This window comes from Apodemus sylvaticus, chromosome 7 (genome assembly GCF_947179515.1).
Source record: "Apodemus sylvaticus chromosome 7, mApoSyl1.1, whole genome shotgun sequence".
In the NCBI taxonomy this organism is placed as follows: domain Eukaryota; kingdom Metazoa; phylum Chordata; class Mammalia; order Rodentia; family Muridae; genus Apodemus; species Apodemus sylvaticus.
Genome location: NC_067478.1, coordinates 406,633 through 424,865, shown reverse-complemented (window position 1 = coordinate 424,865; position 18,233 = coordinate 406,633). Strand labels below are relative to the sequence as shown.

Here is an 18,233-nt window from a genome sequence, read left to right as displayed (position 1 = left end):
GGTATCTTCCCTCAGCAGAGACGGCCAATCCTGGTTCTGGTGCCTTATTTTCTTGGTCCTTTGACAAGACAGCAAAAGGGATTGGCACTTAATGAGTACTTCAGGAATGGAAGTGACAGCTACTCACTGTTCAGCCATATTTGGGTCCATTGAATCAGTTTCGGTGGGTGTTTCAGGCAAGGAGGAGCCAGATTCTTGGATCTGGCACAGTTCTTCATCGGTGATGATGTCGAACACAGCATCATCTGGTGGTCTGCAGACTGGATTTATTCCTGTTTGGTGGAGGCAAAGCAGGAGAGAAAAAGATACATGTACCCATTATGCATAGAACCAGGTATAACATAGGAAGTGAAGGGTGCTGCTATGGAGAACAAGCTGTTAGAATACATTGTAAATGGTCTCTTAACTGATTGCTATTCTATGTAGGTATGAGAGAAAGACTATTGGGACATCCCAGGAAAACAGAGGGACTACAGAAGATTTTGAACATATAGCCTCAAGACTTCTCTTAAATGCAGGGTATTAGTTTCAACTACTTCTACATCCTCTAGGACCCTATTTAGAAGGGGAAAAAAATCTATCAAAACTATATTAGGAAAGAAACAAATAAAGATAATATCCTAATCCAATAAGACCATGCTATATAAGACACAGGCAGAAATAATTTGAAGCAGGAGATTACCTGACTTCTATCCCCTCCCCCATCCAGTCCACTGTTGGGTAGAACAGAACCTCTCTCTACACAAGGAACTGCAGGAGGCACTGGGTCTTGTGTTTGACCTTGACCACTCAATAGGCAGGCCACCATGCCAGTCACCCACCCATAAACATGTATCATGGAAATATAAGGGTTAAACCTGAGGCAGAGGCAGTGGAAAAGGATGAAGAGGAAGAAGAGGAGGAGGAGGAAGAATGCAGGAGGAGGAAGAGGAAAAGTGCAGGAGGAGGAAGAGGAAAAGAAGAAGGAGGAAGGGCGAAGTGTAGGATGGGGGGAGGAGGAAGAGGAAGAAGAGCTGACAAGAAATGATAGAAATCAAAAGAAGCAACCTCAGCACCCTACCACAGTGTCACTTTGTCATTGCTGAACTTCTACCAGTGAGATAGGGCAAGGGACTTTAGGCTACTTAGTAAGAACAGTTTAGCTGTCTTTTGCTTTACAGGTAGCATTTTTCCTCCCAAGTTTCTGTAGCAGATCTCTGTTTTAGTTAGAAGAACAACCTGACAGTTGTTAAGGACTAGCTACACTTCTGAATCTGTCTTCTGAGGCTGACAAAGGAATGGGAAAGGGCACGAGAGCTACAAAAGAATGTTCATCAAGAGGATAAAAAAGACCTGGGAAAATGGAAGCTGTACCAAGTTCGTGGATTGAAACAGTTAATACTTTATTAAGATATCAAATCTAATGAAATCCCAATGATAACCTTATCATGATTTAGTTTTAGTTTTAGAAAATAAGGAACTCATTGTAAAATTTCCACGTTTAATAAAGAACAAAATTGGAGGGCTTTTTTTTTTTCCTGTCAGTAAGATGCACTAAGAATCTATAGTAACCAGCAGGATACATGTCTTTAATATCAGTACTTAGGAGGCAGAGATAGGTGGATCTCTGTGAGTTTGAGGCTAGCTGGTCTATACAGTGAGTTCCAGAACAACCAAGGATACATGAAGAAATCAATCCTATCTCAAACAAGCAAAAATACCAAAAACCTACCAAACAACCAACTAACTAACCACCACTACTACTGCCACCGCCGCTACCACCACCACCACCACCACCACCACCAGCAGTAACATTCAATCTATGGTAACAATAACATCTGATCTATGGTAACCACAACTACAACTGCAACTACAACCACCACAACAACAATAACATAACCAATCTATGGTAATCATACAGTAAGGAATTGGTGGGGAAAAAAGCACACAGATGAATAGAATGGAACAAAGTCTAGATAAAGACCCAAATATATGAGGCCAGGTTTCTTGTTGCTGTTTTTTTTTTTTCTCTTTTCAATTTGGCTTTTGACAAATATACAAAACTCTGTGTGTCTGTGTATATGTTTGCGGGGAGGGGGGGTGGGTGGAGGATGGGCAAGGCGGCACTGGAGATTCAATCTAGTGCTTTGTGCATGCTAAGCAATCACTCTACCATTGAGCCACACCTCCAGTCCCTATAGAAAGACAATTCTAAGAGGAAAAAACAGACTTTAAGTAATGGTGTTGGAACCTTTGGCCAAAAAGCAAAACAAAAACAAAAAACAAAACAAAAACAAAAAACAAACAAAAAACCTTAAAACTACTCAACACTCAGTATATATATTATCACCATACTTCAAATGAACTCAACAGGTTCAGGACAGCTGGGCTACAAACTGAGCCCCTATCATAAACAAACTACCTACTCAAATCACACAACCAACCCCAAAACCTTAAACCCAAAACTTTTAGAAGAAAAAAAGAAGTTTTGAATATAGGGTTAAACAAAGTTGGATACATTTTTTTTTAAAAAAAAACCTGATACATAAAACATGATAAATTTTGCTTTATCAAAACTACAACTTATCTTAAAAAAGAAAATTAAAAGACAAGCTATAAATTGGGAGAAAGCATTTATAAAATATATCTGATAAAGAACTCATATCCAGAATATGTAGAGGACTTTCAAACTTCAGTCTTAATTTAGAGGAGTGAGAAAAGATTTGAAGCCCCAGTGCTATGTGCGGAAAAACACAATTTCTACCCCGGAGTGGCAAGGCCTATTGACCCACTTAAACAAGAGCAGAACAGGATTCTGAAGGCTTCTTAGCTTGCATCCAGCCTATCTATCAAAGGAGCATTCACAAGGACTATATGCAGCCAGCAGCGATGCCTGAACAGAGAAGCCCCATCTCTGTCATCTCAGCTCTGCCTCTTTAAGGTCCAGTGTCTAGCAGACAGCCTGGGTCACCTTTTAAGGTGACTTGAATTCAGGAATAGCAGGACTTAAACCCTGAGTCTGTTTCTTGGCTGAGTGGGAGGACACAAACAATATATTATTCTTGGCCATTAACAGAAAGGAAAAAAGATATTGACTACTAAATGTACAATTGTGGGTCTTAGGTCACCACAGGACAGATAATGAATATTATGAAAGAGCCCCTAAAGGACAGGCTCCTCAATGTATGGGATATATTCCACTGGTAATACTTCCTATTAAATCATACTTAATCATGACAGGAAAAAGTTACTCCCTTATCAATCCTAGTAATCTAATAAAGTTTAAGGTTGGTGGTAGTATGTATTTAGCATCTCTTTGACACCTAAGTTTGGGAAACACTGAATGAAGCTTGCTCAAGCTAACTGGCCAAAGTAAGTGACATGTATGAAATCAGGAGGCAGGGGCCTGACCTTGGCTTCCTATGGACTGGGAACCTGCTTCAGATGGTGACACCATGGGGCTAGGCTCTCCCTGGCTAGTGCCTGAACCACTGCTATCAGGGGATCCAGAACCTTCACCGAACTTCTGGAAGCAGGCTCGGCAGCAGCGTTCCTTCTTGCCACTGGGCTTAGTCACAACATAGTTATTACAGCAGTAATAACAGAAGATGCGGCCACATATCCTGGGAATGAAACAAACATAGGCTGTGAGAATGATACACAATGGATTGCTTGAGATCTGCTAGGTTGAGAGACAGAATAGGTCTCTGTGTCGGGTTCCTGTCAGCCCAGGACTCTTCAGACCTAGCTTTGCCTCCAATGTAGTGTGCTGTAAGCCATTTTACAAGATTCCAAAACTCTCATGGTGAGCATAGCTGAGAATAGTTTACTTCCTTAGGTCCTGAAGGAAGAAATAAAAGGTATGACTGACATCAGGCTATAGGTGTGTATTCTGTGTTTATTATGGGGAGGGCTAAGTCTCTAAAAGCATATCCAACTCCCAATCTGCCCTTTCTCTTTATTTATCCTTCCTAGACCCTGAAGGATCTGTTTTCTGTCACCATCTGCATTGGCTGAAGAAGAGCTAAAGAGTTGCTAGTCTCCAAGCATATCACATGCCTGTGAGTTCCCTGAACTCAACGCACATTTCCTTTCAGGGAACCTTGAGCATCCTACTAGGATCCCAACTAACACATACACTTCTGCTTCTCTTGGTAAACAAGCAAAGTTCTTTTCCTAGATAAATAGTTATGGTACCCACACTTATGTCAGATCCCTCACCCAGAGCCATCTGTCCTGATTCCAGTCTGGTGAGTTGCCTGCTGCTAACCTGCAGTGGTGCCGCCGCACTATCCAGCTGAACTCCCGCTTGCAGTCATGGCAATGGTTGGCTTCCATGTCCCCAAGACATTTCTCTTCAGCACTGAGCTTCTGCTGGAATTCCAGTGCGTCAGACTTTTGCCAGAGAGCATCTTTGTCCCTGTAATAATTCGATATTTTTAAGAATCCACAAGAAGTAGAGAATAACCCCTGCTTCATTTCAGAAAGCTGATATCAAATGTTTCAAGCCATGGAAGCTAAATCCCTTTCTTTGTAAATGCCCTCTTCCCAACTTGAGGTTTCCAAAAACACAGCTCTCTGATGTGGCCATGTGGCCTCTAAAGGCACCCCAACACATTGATTTTTTGACCCCATGTAAGTTGAGAGCATGTAAGAGACACATGATATATACAGAAAGCTGGGTCAACCACAAGGAACTATTAGCAGTGATACATCACTTGGGTATCTAATGCTGAAGCATGCTACCAAGTTGATGATAGGCTATGAGTGTGTAGGCAATAAGCAACTTGCCTGTATGTATGTCTGTATACCACGCAACAAGCAATTTGCCTGAATGTGTATCTGTGTATTATGTGTGTGTAGTGCCTGTGAAGTGTGAAGAGGGCATCAGATCCCCTAGGATTGTAGTTCAAAATAGTTGTGAGCTGCCTTGTGAGTGTTGAAAATTGAACCCCTGCCCTCTAAAAGTGGTTAAGGGTAAAGGGTTAGGAACACAGAGATAGTTGGCTTTTTTCAAGGTTATTTAAATTGTAAGAAGACAGGCAGACTCATCCTCTAGACCAGCTTGTTCTTCCAGCTGGTCCATAGCATCTGACCTCTATGCTTCTAGGATACCAGATACTCATATCCTTGGAATGTGAGAAGCTATGGTTTCTGTACCACAGTCCTCAAGAAGACACCTGGAATTCTAATGAGTGAGTACATCTAGCACAGTACATTCATGTACTACCACAAATGGAAGTAAGTCAGATCTTTTCTGCCTCATGTTTTATCAAGTGCCTCTTTACACATTCAGTTTTCAAGGTGTAGTTTTATAAGAGCTATGGTCTTGAAAGCTGGGTGTGGTAGTATATTTAATCCCAGCACTTGCAAGGCAGAGGCAGGTAGATCTCTGTGAGTCTGAGGCCAGCCTCATCTACATAGCAAGTTTTAGGTCAGTCAGGGCTATATAGTAAGACCTGTGTCAAAATAAAACCCAGTAAAAACAAAGCAAAAAGATTTCTTTTTGTCTTAGAAAGTTTGCTATGGAGTATTGATAGATGAAACTTTGAGTTTGAAATAATTCCTCATGTGTTTGAGCTCTTGGCCCTCCAAAACTAGTGGTACTATTTGAGTAGGCTATGGGACTTCTGGGATGGAGGGCGTGGCTGGTGATGGTAGGTCACTGGGAGTCTCTGCTTCTTCATCTGCTAAGACATGGAATATTCACAACCACTTAAATTTCTACTGTCATGAACTGAACCAATCCCACTGTCATTTCTTACCTGTTAGGACTACCTGAAACTATCTAACACTGAGCCAAAACAAATCTTTCCTTCCTTAAGTTGCTTTTGTCAAATATTTGTTACAGAAAGGGAGAAAGAAAGAAAGGAAGGAAGGAAGGAAGGAGGAAGGGAGGGTGGGTGAGTGGGGGAACGTAAAGAGGGAGGGAGAGAGGAAGGGAGGAATAGAGGGAAGGAAGAATAGCTACAGTATTTTATTTTGTAGATTTGATTCCTTTAAGAAAAAGTTAAAAGTCGTGAATGACTTGCAACCATTTAACAATCAGGACATTTCATATAAATTACAGCTTCTCACATCTCTCTTGGCAAGTAAGGCACCATACAGTGGCTACTCTTGAGTGGCAAGAGTGGAACATGCTGCGTCCCTCAGAGCCTCTTCTAGTTTGGTTCCCACATGGACACTGCTGCTGGCTCCCTATAGGGAGCCCTAATCACAGGAAAGTCAGACAGCAAAAGAGAAGAAGGCTCACTGGAAACAGGTAAGAGATAAGGAATTGACCAGTTACTAAATGCCATTTTATTATCATTTTTAGCCAGGCACCCAGAGTTTGAACATAATCTCGCCTCCAAACAAAAAACCCAAACCCAAATGAACACTGGTGTGATCAGGGAGATCCAGCTTTTAAGACTGCCAAAGTCTGTAGGATCCTGCAGACATATGGCTCCCTGACAGCCCACCATTGGTCAGAACTTGAGAAGGGCCCATTTCCACTCAATTGTGGTTTCTATAAATTTTGAAAAAGAAAAGCCAATCCTGGACAGGGTTCCCAACTGTCCCGACTCACCTGAGCAGCTCTATCAGCCGCTCCTCAAGGTATTTCTTGGTTCTGTTCAGGTCATCTAGGTCTGCAAGCATCTTCTGGTCATTCCTTTCCCTGTTTGTCACCTCTTGGCAGAGTTTGTTGTAATATTCTTGGAATTTTGATGTAGCCTTTTCAAGTTCCTTCTGTGTTCTGGGAGGAGAGAAATAAGTTTTCCTGGTTAGCGCTGATGTTCAACTTCCTAGAATTTCTGGGCTCTCTTGGTCTTCAAGGAAAGGTCCTGCTGCCCTTTTGGCTTTGCCCTCTCCTGGTAGGCATGATCTGCTTTACCCCATGCATTACCCCAAAATCTGAGACTCTCTCTACCTTCCCCTCAAACATGAAGGGGTAATTCTGGGATGATAGCAGAGATACTCCAGGATGCTAACACACTCAAAGTGAGTGGCGCATGGCATTTCTGTAAGGATCCCTGGACAGGAATTTTGGAATACTGGGAAGAGCTGATGGAAGGAGACTTATGGAGCAGTGATGGAAGACAAGCAGAAGAGAAGAGTCAGGACATAAGAGAGAGGTGTGGTCTCTCAGAGGTGGTTACAGAAAAGGACCTTGCTCCCAGATGTCTTTAGGACTTTCTGCCTTGGGGAGGGTGCTGGGGACCTTAGTAGGCCTTCTACCTGCTAAGTCTTCTAATCTGAACCAGACAGGGAGGCCTGGTGGAGCTAGATGGGTAGCTGAGGGATTGCCTCAGAAACAGGGTAGCAGTCTTATATTATATAGATATCTCCATGTCTTTATTATCGAACCCCAAGCTAGACCCTCAAAAGCTCCTGCAATAATGTGTGCCTTGCTGAAGGTAAAAAGCTGAACCAGATGAAAAGCACCCTGTCTCCTGTGGACTATTGCAGAAGATGGCCAACTCTTCTGTGGCAAGCTTCTGTCCCCTGTGTTTTCTGGTGGCATGACTTTTGCAGGACTTCCTCATCTAGTACAAGTAGCTGATTTTCTAAAATGAGTAAACCTACCCACTCCCTGAAACTACCAGCAGCTGTATGGGTGTCCCAGTGACTGACCTTTCTAGGCTGGTTCGAAGCATAGTGCTTTCTTCATCTTTGTGCAGCAAAGTGGCCTGGCACTCTGCAAGGTGGCTACTGGTGCAATTCAGCTTCTCCTCCATGGCCGCCTTGGTGATCTAGCATAGGAGATCAGGGGAAGACACAAAGCTTAAAGCTTACCCTCTATGGAAGAAGAGACTTGTATGTTATTCACACTGCCTGGGAAGGCCTTTTTGTGCTGAAGCTCATGAGGCCAGAAACCTTTGTTCTACATTTGTGAGGCATGACCTCTACAGTGGGGTGCTGGAATGCAGGTGGCATGGAGTATGGTTAGTGGTGGAACAAGTGGCACTTAATGCCACTAGAGAATACCAATAGAGGTGACTAAGAACAATTTCCTTTTAGCCCAAAGTCCAGGGAATGGAAGGGCATTATGGCATAGACTTGTGATATTGTCTGAATCAGTGACTGTCTTAATTTGACAACTGGCAGCACTGTGACAAACATCTTTCAACAATCCAGTAAGAGCAGACCAGATCCCCTTCCCTGACAGCACACCTGCCAGCCTCACCTCCAGTTCCTGCACAGCCTCCTTAGTCATTTGCAGCTGCTGGCCTTGTTCTTCTAGCTGGGCCCTGAGGCTCCCACACTCTTCATTGGCTGTCTGGAAAGGATAAGGAAGGTGTTATAAGAGAGAGGTTCTTGCTCTGAGGCTCCTTAACTTTTATCACCCCAATGGTTTCTAAAAATAAGACTGCATTGTTTCTTAAAGTGGCTCAACAAGTTTCTTCTCTACTGGTAACAAAATACTTGCAAGTTTACTAGGAAAAGAGGCTCAGCTTGTTCCTCAAACGTTTTCTGCAAGTGGACTAGTGGCCCATGAGCCTCATGGTGTGGGGAGGGCACTTTCAGGAAAGGGTAGGAGAGGGTGTAGAGTAGGCTGAGAGCAGAGGCCTGACCCACTACTGCTGCACACTAGAAATCAAAGCAGTGTGGCTGTTTATACTCTCAGTTATCATTCTTTAGCCCCTTTTCTTCATGAAGTATCAAAGGTTTATGGTCTACTGGGGCTTCACAGATCTGTTTGCTATAAGGGTTTTTCTTACTTTTCTAAACTGAGTCAGTCCTCTCCACCCTGTCAGCCATCAGGATAGTACCCAGAGGAGCTGATTATTATAGTAAGAACAAGAGCCAGGATTCAAGAGCTGTCGTAGACTGGTGACTCTATGGAGGATGGGGCTCTGAAAGATAAGGCAGAGCTAAAGGCTGAAACTTATGTGTGGAATGGGCTGCACACAAACACACAGAAGGGGAAGCAGCAGAAGATCGTGTGCACACTTTGAGCTACTACTGCCTTGTGGGGATTTAAAAATGGGCTATTAGATCTGCTGAGAATTCAAAAGAAACCACAAAAGTAAATTTGTGTATGTTCTGCTCTGTCAGTTTTGACTTCTAATTTTAAAAAAGTTCTGTGTGGGCCAACATATGCCCCAGCCTAAGTGGAGGCTCCATGTAAAGGCACTGCTACCCATGCTCTGCCTCATGTATCTATGTAAGGAGGTGTGCAGTATTACAACTGAATGGAATTCTTTGGTTTTCACCTTTTTCTTGCTGCAGGGCCATCTAATTATGCTGTCACAAGGTGTACCTTGAGAGATGGCTAAAGCTGAGCTTACCTTTAATCTGTTCTGGTAGTCCATAATCTCAGCACTTAGTTGGAACTTGAGGGCATCTTGTTCCTGGTGTGCAGCCTCTTGGAGGCTCTGGGCCAGCTGCTCAGCCTGGGCCAGCTGTGCCTGCAGACCAGAGGATGAACTAGCTGCTTCCTCAGCTGCCTTCACCTTTTCCTGCAAGCTCTCCTTCTCTTGCTGAAGTTGCATCACTTGGAGCTCCAAGCCCTTTCGTTCTTGTAGTGCTGCTGCTTTGGAGTCCTGGAGCTCCTGGGCTAAGCTGGCCAGAGCCCCCTCCATCCGATCCTTCTCAGCTGTCAGTGCACACACCTGTATGCCAAGTTCAGCTGTGTCTGTGTTGGCTCGGTGCAGCTGGTCCTGTAGCTCTGCATGCTCCAGGTGGGCTCCCTCTGAGCTGCATCTCACCTGTGACAGCTCTGCCTGCAGGGCTCGTAGCTCTTGCTCCTGCTTCTGGGCCTTATAGATGCTCTCCTCCTGCAGTATCCCCTCTCTCTCTGAACACTGAAGCAGCTCCTGAACATGGGCCCTGTTGAGGGCTTCATTCTGCTCTTTCAGTTGTTGTACCAGAGTCTTGTGCTCCCTTAGAACTGCCTCAGCCACACCCAGCTGGCTCTGTAACTTGTCTCGATCACCTAGGGCCACCTGGAGCTTGGCCTGGAGGTCTACCACCTCATTCTGTAACCTTTGGGCTTCCCCCTGGTGAATCTCCAGCTGTGCTTGAGACAAGGCCAGTTGGGCTGTGTCCACTTCTGGTAGGCTGAGTCCCTGTTGGCCTTTTTCTGCAGAGAGGACCTCAATCAGCTGAATCTGCTGCTGGCACTGGTTCTCAAGAGCTCGGAGCTCCTGGGCCTGGGCCTCTGTCTGAAGCCGGCACTGATCTGCCTCTTCTTGTAGCCTCCGGCACTCATCCTCCTTACTCTGCAGGGCAGCCTCCTTCTCTGCCACCTGGGCCTTCATAGTCTCTTTGGCTTTCCTCACAGCCAGGAGGCTTGCTTCCATCTGGTTTCCCAGGTGCCGGATGCTAGCCTGCTCAGCTTCCAGGGAGGCTAAAGATCCCTGGATTGCTGCCTCTCGCTGCTGCAGTGCCTTGTAATCAGTTTGCAAGGCCTGCAGTTTGCCTTCTAGGAGCTGGTTGCGGACAGCCATGTTCTGCAGCTCCTTCTGTAGCTCCTGGTTGACCTTTTGCAACTCTTGGTCTGCCTCTGACACTGTGGTATTTTTTACCTGTTCTTCCTGGAGGCACTGCTGCCCCTTTTCTGGCATCTCCCCAGACTTTGGTGGGACAGAGTCTAAGGGAGCCACAGCCTCTTCACTCTTACTTGCCCCATGCACCTCAGCTAGTTGCTCTAGCGTGCCTACCTTTTGGCTGAGGTGGTCTCTGTCTTGCATTAGCTGCTTCTTCTGCTCCTCCAGGTCACTTACAAGCTGACTCACCTGTCCTAGCTGGGTCTCTAGGAGCTGCAGCTGCCATGTCAGAGACTTGGCTTCCTGCTCCAGTAGCTGCTTTTCCTCTCTATGCTGCTTTCCCTGCTGCCTAGCTTCAGCCAGCTCCTCCTCCACAGAGCTCAAGTGGGCCAGGGATTCCTGAAGCTGTCGTCGGAGCTGAGCGGACTCCTGCTTCTTTCCAGATAGCTCTTCCTGAAGTGGGATCACATCCTTCACTAAGTGTTCTAGGCTAGCCCGGGCCTCCTCCTTCAGCTCAAGTTCCTTAGCCAGCTGCTCTAGCTTGATACTCTGCTGCCTATTTAGCTCCTGGGCCTTGGTGTTCTCTCCTTCTAGGGCTTGAAGTTTTCCCTGCAGCTCCTGGAGCTTCAGGGCCAGATCAGTAGAAACTGGCTCTTGATGAAGCTTTGTGTTCAGAGATGGATTTTCCGTTTTCTCAGCCCTAGCGAGGCATTCTGAAAGGCTGGCTAGAAGCTGGTTCTTCCTAGTCAAGGAGTCTTTCACAGCATCAACCTCCTGTGCCATGTTCTCCAGCTGCAAGGCTGAGTGGCTGTTCTCTTTTTTGTCTACATTTAGCTCCAGGGTCTGCAGACATGTCTGTAGCTTCTTCACTGTGGCCTGGGTGACGTCCCCCTGCTTCTGGAGCTCTGCCACCAGGTTCATGAGGCCAATGCTATCCTCGACTGCAAGGTACCCCATTTCCTCTATCTGAGGCTGCCCCCCTTGTCTGCTAATCATCGTTCGAAGTGCTTGATTCTCCCTGTCTAGCTGCTGTACATGCTCTTGTAGCTGTTTCTCCCGAATCTCCAAATGGTCCAGTTCTAGCCGCATCTCATCGAAGTTTTCTAGTGCTTCATTGTTTAGAGAACTATTCAGGTCAAGACTGGAGGCTGTCTCCTGAGTCTACAAGAAAGTAAAAGACAGGAGCTTTGGAATGAAGATGTCCAGAAAAGAGTAGTCTTTTCTATTTTTAATGTTCTTTATATATAATGAGTATTTTATATTGCAAATAAATTGCTATTATATAGTTTTAATAGGTTCACATTTCTGAAAAAGTTAGCATTTCCTGATCTATTGTTCTTAAGCATTCTTTCACTTGCTCCTCCACTTAGGACCAGGAAGATTTTATTAATTCCTCTTACAGAAGAAAAAGTTGAAGCTTCAACTTTTTAAGTTAAGTAATTTCCCCTTAGTTGGATACAGTAGGTGACAGGGTCAATTCTAACCTCAGTGCTAAACTACATTCTGTAAGATACTTCAAATGTTTTAAGAGTTCAGTTTTAAAAGGATCTAAATTTTATCTGACTTTAAAAATCTAAATTCCAGGACATAAATGATATAGTTTGAGGGATTATATTACTCTGCTTAGAACAACGAGTATTTGAGAAGATTACCCTGGTCACCCTAATAATCTACTAATCCCAGCCTCTCTGATGTTACCTGCAAGTAGTTGCTCACTAAACTACTCATGCTGGAGCTTCGGCTGGGGGGTTTCCACATGTAAGCAGAGGTGCTGGTGGCTAGCGTCCTCCTATGGGGCCACAGAACAGATACATTTGTATTCAGATAAACAAACTCAGGTACATACATATATGCAAACACATACACAGGCAGTGGTGTTGATAGTAACAAGGTGTACTGGCTGCTTTTGTGTGTCAACTTAACACAAGCTAGAATCATGAGAAATAAAGGAATCTCCGTTGAGGAAATGTAAGGCATTTTCTCAAATAATGATCAATAGGGTCCACTCAGTCCACTTTGGGTGGAACCATCTCTGGCCTTCTAGTCCTGGGTTAAGAAAACCACGTGAAGCAAGCCAGTAAGCACCATTATTCCACGGCTTCTGGATCAGCTCTTGACCCCAGGTTTCTGTACTAACTTCCTTAAATAAAGAACAGCAATATGGGAGTGTAGGCCTTCCATATTGGAAGATGGTCCTTAAAGTGGTGGTGCAGACAGTGGAACCTTTAAAAAGTATGGTTAATATAAGTCCTTAGATCAACTTGGGGTATGCAGTGGAGGGCACTATGGAACTCTAACCTCTGGCTTACTATTTTGGACATGTGATCTCTTACTTCTGCACAGAATATACCCCATCTCCTTTCCAAACGTCACCTACTCTGAAATGATAGTCAAAGGGACCCTCCCCTCCCCCTGCCCCACGCCCCAGAGCCTGGGCCATGTTGCTTAGGCCTTCAGCTTCTAAAACTATGAGATAAGTCATCCTCCTTTTTCTTTCCTGAGAGGAAGAGTTCTAGACTCTTTTTAAATTTAAAGATCTATTTTTATGCGTGGTGTATGTGTGAGGGGGTGCCTGTGGAGGCCAGAAGAGGATGAGGGATGGAGGAAGGAGACTCTTGGTAAATTATCACTGTGCAAAGTAGAACTAGCCTAACTCCACCAAAGGGTGGATATGGTTACACATGTAGTAGAATGTTCTACATTGTGGGTCTGCTAGGCTGTGAATATTTTGAGCTTGTAAAATATATGGTCTATATCACAACTACTCCTGCAGGAAAGCTGTCATAGAACAGGTAAAGAGATGGGTGGGCAAAGTTGCTTTACACACTCTGTCTTGCTTCTACCCCATAGCCACAGAACCACAAGTATATGCACAAATAAAACTAAACAATGTGAAATAAAAAAGCAGGTGTGAAATAATAGCTTTCTCATTATGAATAAAATTTTGAAAAAATATACTTCATAGAACATATACATTATCATAAAATATTTATAGATACTTGTACATATAATGAAGAAAAAAGCCTTGCTATTAATATACCTCAACCGTGGTGCTGTGTTTACTTCTGGAAATAAAGAAGGAGAAAGACAGCAGTAGAGTGGGGCATTAGTTATATCTACAATATTTTATTTCTTATGAAAAGAATGTATCAGACAGAAGACAGAAACCCCACAAGTATCAGCCTGAAAGGTCTCCCATTGGACAAATACGGGCAAGTTAAGCTTCCAAATAATGATAGAATGTAAGCTACTGAATAACAGAACAAAACAAGCCCCCAAGCAAAAACAAACAAACAAAACCCCACCACTACCCAAAAAGCCCAAGAGTCAATACTGATATAAATGAATGAATTAACGGGAAGGCAGAAAAAAATAGTTGTGAAGTTATGTATGATTTACTGAGCAAGCAAAATGGCTGGGCAGACGTGTCACAATGCTGAGTATCCTTTCCTCAACTTTTAAAAGAAAGCAATCCCCCAAAGTACCTGGCAAACGTTGGCCAGGCGGCATCCAAGTCATAGCCTCTTGATGCTAGATCAAACTGAACCTCAGTCAGCTCATAGAGTTGACCCACAATGTCAGAGCTCAGCTTTGGCTTCAGAAAGGGGCTTCTTGCATAATACCAGTCACTGCAGAAAACAAAACACTGTGTGAACTGAAAAGTAACAAGGATAGGCAAAGAATGAGCTACTGAAGGCCGTCCTGTGTGGTTCCACTTCATCAGACCCAGTGACTCATGTTACTAAATCAAAAACCAAGCAGATCATTTTATCTTTTACTGCCAGACCATGGGTTCACAATAAACATTCTTTACTTTAAAGAAACTGTTACAATGACCTGGATGCTTACTATTTATATAATATCTGTTTTCTTCCAAAGAATTGGAGATATTCAAATCTCTGTGACTTGCCAGGAAAGGGCAACTGTAGGAGACAGGACACTTCCTTTTGGGAAGATAACCTCAGCTTTTATTCCTTTCATAGAACACAATACGATGCACTGGGCTCATTTCTGATTTCTATTCAGACATCAAATTAAAAGCCAAAGAACAAATGTCTATCTGGAAATATATGCACATTTATTCATTTAATATGAAGCAGTAAGAAATTAAAAAGATAGTACTGATGAGTTAAAGAGCAACCTGGCTGATATTTGTGGTCTAGGACACTGAATCACTTATGGCAGTCTTACCAAATACCTAGAACAATATACTCTTCAAATCAAATGTACAAATGCTAACTCACAAGCCTGTCACATGTATAAGAATTATTCCTTTATGTAAATCAACCTTAAAAGTGATAAGATTTTTGCCTGTTAGTTTTTAATTCAAAAGTGTTTTCCTTCATTAACTCAAATATCTAGGGAGAGGCAGAGTAGAACTTGGCTTGCCCAGCAAGCCAAGATGTCTGGCCTCGTGGTCCCAGATCTATATCTTTACCTGATGCTCCCTTACCTCATCCACTCAGGCCCACCTCTTTCCTTCCCTTACTGTTTCCTGGTGAGGCTGTTGCACTTAAGAGGTACAAAGGCTGACATAGACTCACAGCAGTTGCTCTTCAGTCTCCAAGGAGCCCTGATATGCTGATGAGTACTGACTCTGTGGTAGGTTGGGCTAAGTGAAGGAAAACCGGACAGGTAATTCTTCTGGGAGGCAAAGAAACACTGGCCCCAATGAGCTACTACCCACTAGGGAAAGACATATGGCATTGGGAGTTAAGAGATCTGGCTCTAAGCTCTAGCGTCATAGTTGAGCATATGGGAGAACTAGAAAAAGGTAGCCTCTTCCTCACTTTTGCCTCCAAGACTACATGTTCAAAGACTGGTAGGAAGTACAAAGAATAATGGATGTAGAAAGAAACTAGAGGCACCTGTCACTAACATTTTGGTTTGGCTGATTCTGTTTATCATCAGTGCTATGAGGTTAAGCCCAGCACAGACTTGCAATTACCTGGTCACTTTAGTGTTCATGAAGCACTGCTGCAAGGTGTCTGCCAACCTCTGGTGCACCAAAGAGTAGCGAATGAAGGCTCTTCCTTTTCCCAGAGATGTTCGGAGCTGAAAACACAGATTATATCGAGATAAATACCTGTCTCATGGAAGATTAGCAAAGGCCACATACAGGACAGAACATGCCACTCAACCCTATTTTGACAGTAGCAGCCCTCATACCCCTCAAAGGACATAAAACATCTAGCACTGTCACCCTAGAGTGAAGCCTGAAATGGGGCTGCTTATCCCAGGCCATCTGAAAATAGTCTATTTCAAACAGGTGGAGAAAGATATATCACAGCAACTCAAACACCTGAATAACTGGTGGAATCACTCTTGCTTCTCTTTCCGTCAGAATCTCTGAGTCAGAGAGGAAACTCCTTGATTTAATTTGGAGCAAGGAGTGGAATCTGGAGGTAGCTGAATGGCTTCACACATAGAAGATACAAGAGGAAGGAATGTTAAGATTTTCTGGTGCTGGTCTTAATATACGGGGGCGGGGGTGGGGGTGGGGGTGGGGAGAGGTCAGGCTCAGGGAGAGAGGCCTCAGAGGTCTGGTTGGAATGTATAGAAAGGGGAAGAACAGAAAAAAGAATGGAGTTGTGTACTGGCTGGTTTTGTGTGTCAACTTGACACAGGCTGGAGTTATCACAGAGAAAGGAGTTTCAGTTGGGGAAGTGCCTCCATGAGATCCAGCTGTGGGGCATTTTCTCAATTAGTAATCAAGGGGGGGAGGGCCCCTTGTGGGTGGTACCATCGCTAGGCTGGTATTCTTGGGTTCTATAAGAGAGCAGGCTGAGCAAGCCAGGGGAAGCAAGCCAGGGGAAGCAAGCCAGGGGAAGCAAGCCAGTAAGGAACATCTCTCCATGGCCTCTGCATCAGCTCCTGATTTCAACCCTGCTTGAGTTCCAGTCCTGACTTCCTTTTGTTGATGAACAGCAATGCAGAAGTGTAAGCTGAATAAATCCCTTCCTCCCCAACTTGCTTCTTGGTCATGATGTTTGTGCAGGAATAGAAACCCCAACTAAGACAAGTTGTATGTGGGGAGCTTTGCAAAGGTATTGCCATATGAATAACAGCCTCTTTTTGTCTTCATTATGGAGACAAAAGCATCGAGCTCCCCATGTATCTATTCATACTTTTCTAGTTGAGCTTGTTTCTTTTCAGATAAGCCAACTCACTGTTCATAGTTATTGTGCTATGGATGAGAATTGGGCTTTCCATGAAGTCTTGTCACATATGAGTAAATGCCATATAAAAGCTCAAGTGTCCATAACTCTACAAGGACTATGATAACAAACTATAAAGGCATAAAGGGATCCATCTAAGGTTTAGTCACTTACAATATGTTATGTTGGGCAGATGCTGCAATGAGGCAGCAATGCAGGGCCCTACTAGCTATGGGCACATGGCAGTCAAGACAAGGGGATTAGACGGAACTGCCATAGAAGACAAGTGAGACAGGTTTGCAAATTAACCAGTCAGAGAAGCAGCCAGGCATTCTGACTTATCACAGGTATCTGCTGATACAAGCTCTGGATCTAAGTAGAAAAAACAGGGCCAACATTCTCTTACCCCTTAAAAGGTCAAACGTGGTAGGAAAGGAATGACATTAGTCATTTGGTCACAAAATGTTTGGTCACAAAAAGGGTCTTCCTATTCTCTGCTATCAAGATGCCCTGGATTCAGACAGGAAGTATGTGGCATACCACTAAGGCACTGATGATGCTGTAAACAGCCCAGTAGCAGTTAACACCTTTAACTCAGAAGTATTTAACTTCTTACGGATGACTCAAAGGAGTAATGTAATATGCAGTGGTTCTAAAAGACACAAAACCTCATGAACTATAGAAGACAGAAGACATTTCTCCATGTCCATATCGCACAGTCATAATGGCTGAAGTGGAGGTGGGCGGCAGACTGACTCGATATAAAGCACTATGGTATGCTACCAAATAGTTACCTCAGCAGATGCTTAGAGGACAACCTTGAAGTCATGCTCATGTCCAAACACTTTCTCCTCTGACGAGTGAGTTGAGAACAAAGTGCTCAGTGGGAACAACATCTGAGCATCCAAGAGCAGCTAGGCAAGGCGCACACCCACATACTCAAAACTGGAATAGTGGCGGAGTTTAATGAGACCTCTGCCCACAGAAACACTCTTGTCTGCAAGCTCCCAGATCAGGAATAAGTCATGATTCCTCTTACATGACAGCAAAACTTTTTATATGGTAACATTTAAGCTCATTAGTTGAAGAGATGATTATATAAAGGGAGCTAGGTAGCTACTTAAAGATATTTTAAAATGTCCTTTGGGAAGAGGATTATTTCCTGTGTACTGCAAGTGAAAATAATTATATATTCCTTAAAATAATTGTTTTAGATCTTGGGTCAGCTTTCATTTCCAGTTTTCTTAGCATCTACTCAGAACCCATATAAACCATGCAGAAAAGACCCACACCAGCAGCGGAGGCCAGGAGACCTTCAAGAAACATGGGCTGCCTCTGCTTTAAAGTAGACCATTGTGCTATGCGCCTGGAGCAGAGCTGGTCTTCACACACTTCAGGGAAACACAATCCTGAAAGATGCCATTCTGAGCCCCTAGAAGTGGCTTAAAGAGCATTCACATAGGTTAGTCCACATGGTTATCTCCTGCTCAAAAGGTGCTGAGGTGTCCTATAAATACTTCTGACCTATTAAATTCGAGTTACACTTGAAGACCCGAAGGGTACTTGAGTACTAAGGTACTGAATATGCAGCAGTTTTACCACCTAGTGACATTCCAAGACAGAG

General features: G+C 43.9%; 1 protein-coding gene across 2 annotated transcripts in view; it reads right to left on the bottom strand.

The window, feature by feature from the left end:
- The window catches only part of Fyco1 (FYVE and coiled-coil domain autophagy adaptor 1), a 66,697-nt gene that overhangs the window by 30,048 nt on the left and 18,416 nt on the right, over positions 1 to 18,233 (bottom strand). For both annotated transcript variants that reach the window (XM_052186856.1, XM_052186855.1), the window contains exons 5-14: positions 15,400 to 15,506; positions 13,937 to 14,080; positions 12,150 to 12,240; positions 9,252 to 11,612; positions 8,147 to 8,239; positions 7,594 to 7,712; positions 6,548 to 6,715; positions 4,250 to 4,399; positions 3,391 to 3,602; positions 128 to 272 (exon numbers count right to left, since the gene is read on the bottom strand). In XM_052186856.1, coding sequence (XP_052042816.1) covers positions 128 to 272; positions 3,391 to 3,602; positions 4,250 to 4,399; positions 6,548 to 6,715; positions 7,594 to 7,712; positions 8,147 to 8,239; positions 9,252 to 11,612; positions 12,150 to 12,240; positions 13,937 to 14,080; positions 15,400 to 15,506 — 3,590 coding nt within the window. The remainder of the gene's footprint in view (positions 1 to 127; positions 273 to 3,390; positions 3,603 to 4,249; positions 4,400 to 6,547; positions 6,716 to 7,593; positions 7,713 to 8,146; positions 8,240 to 9,251; positions 11,613 to 12,149; positions 12,241 to 13,936; positions 14,081 to 15,399; positions 15,507 to 18,233) is intronic.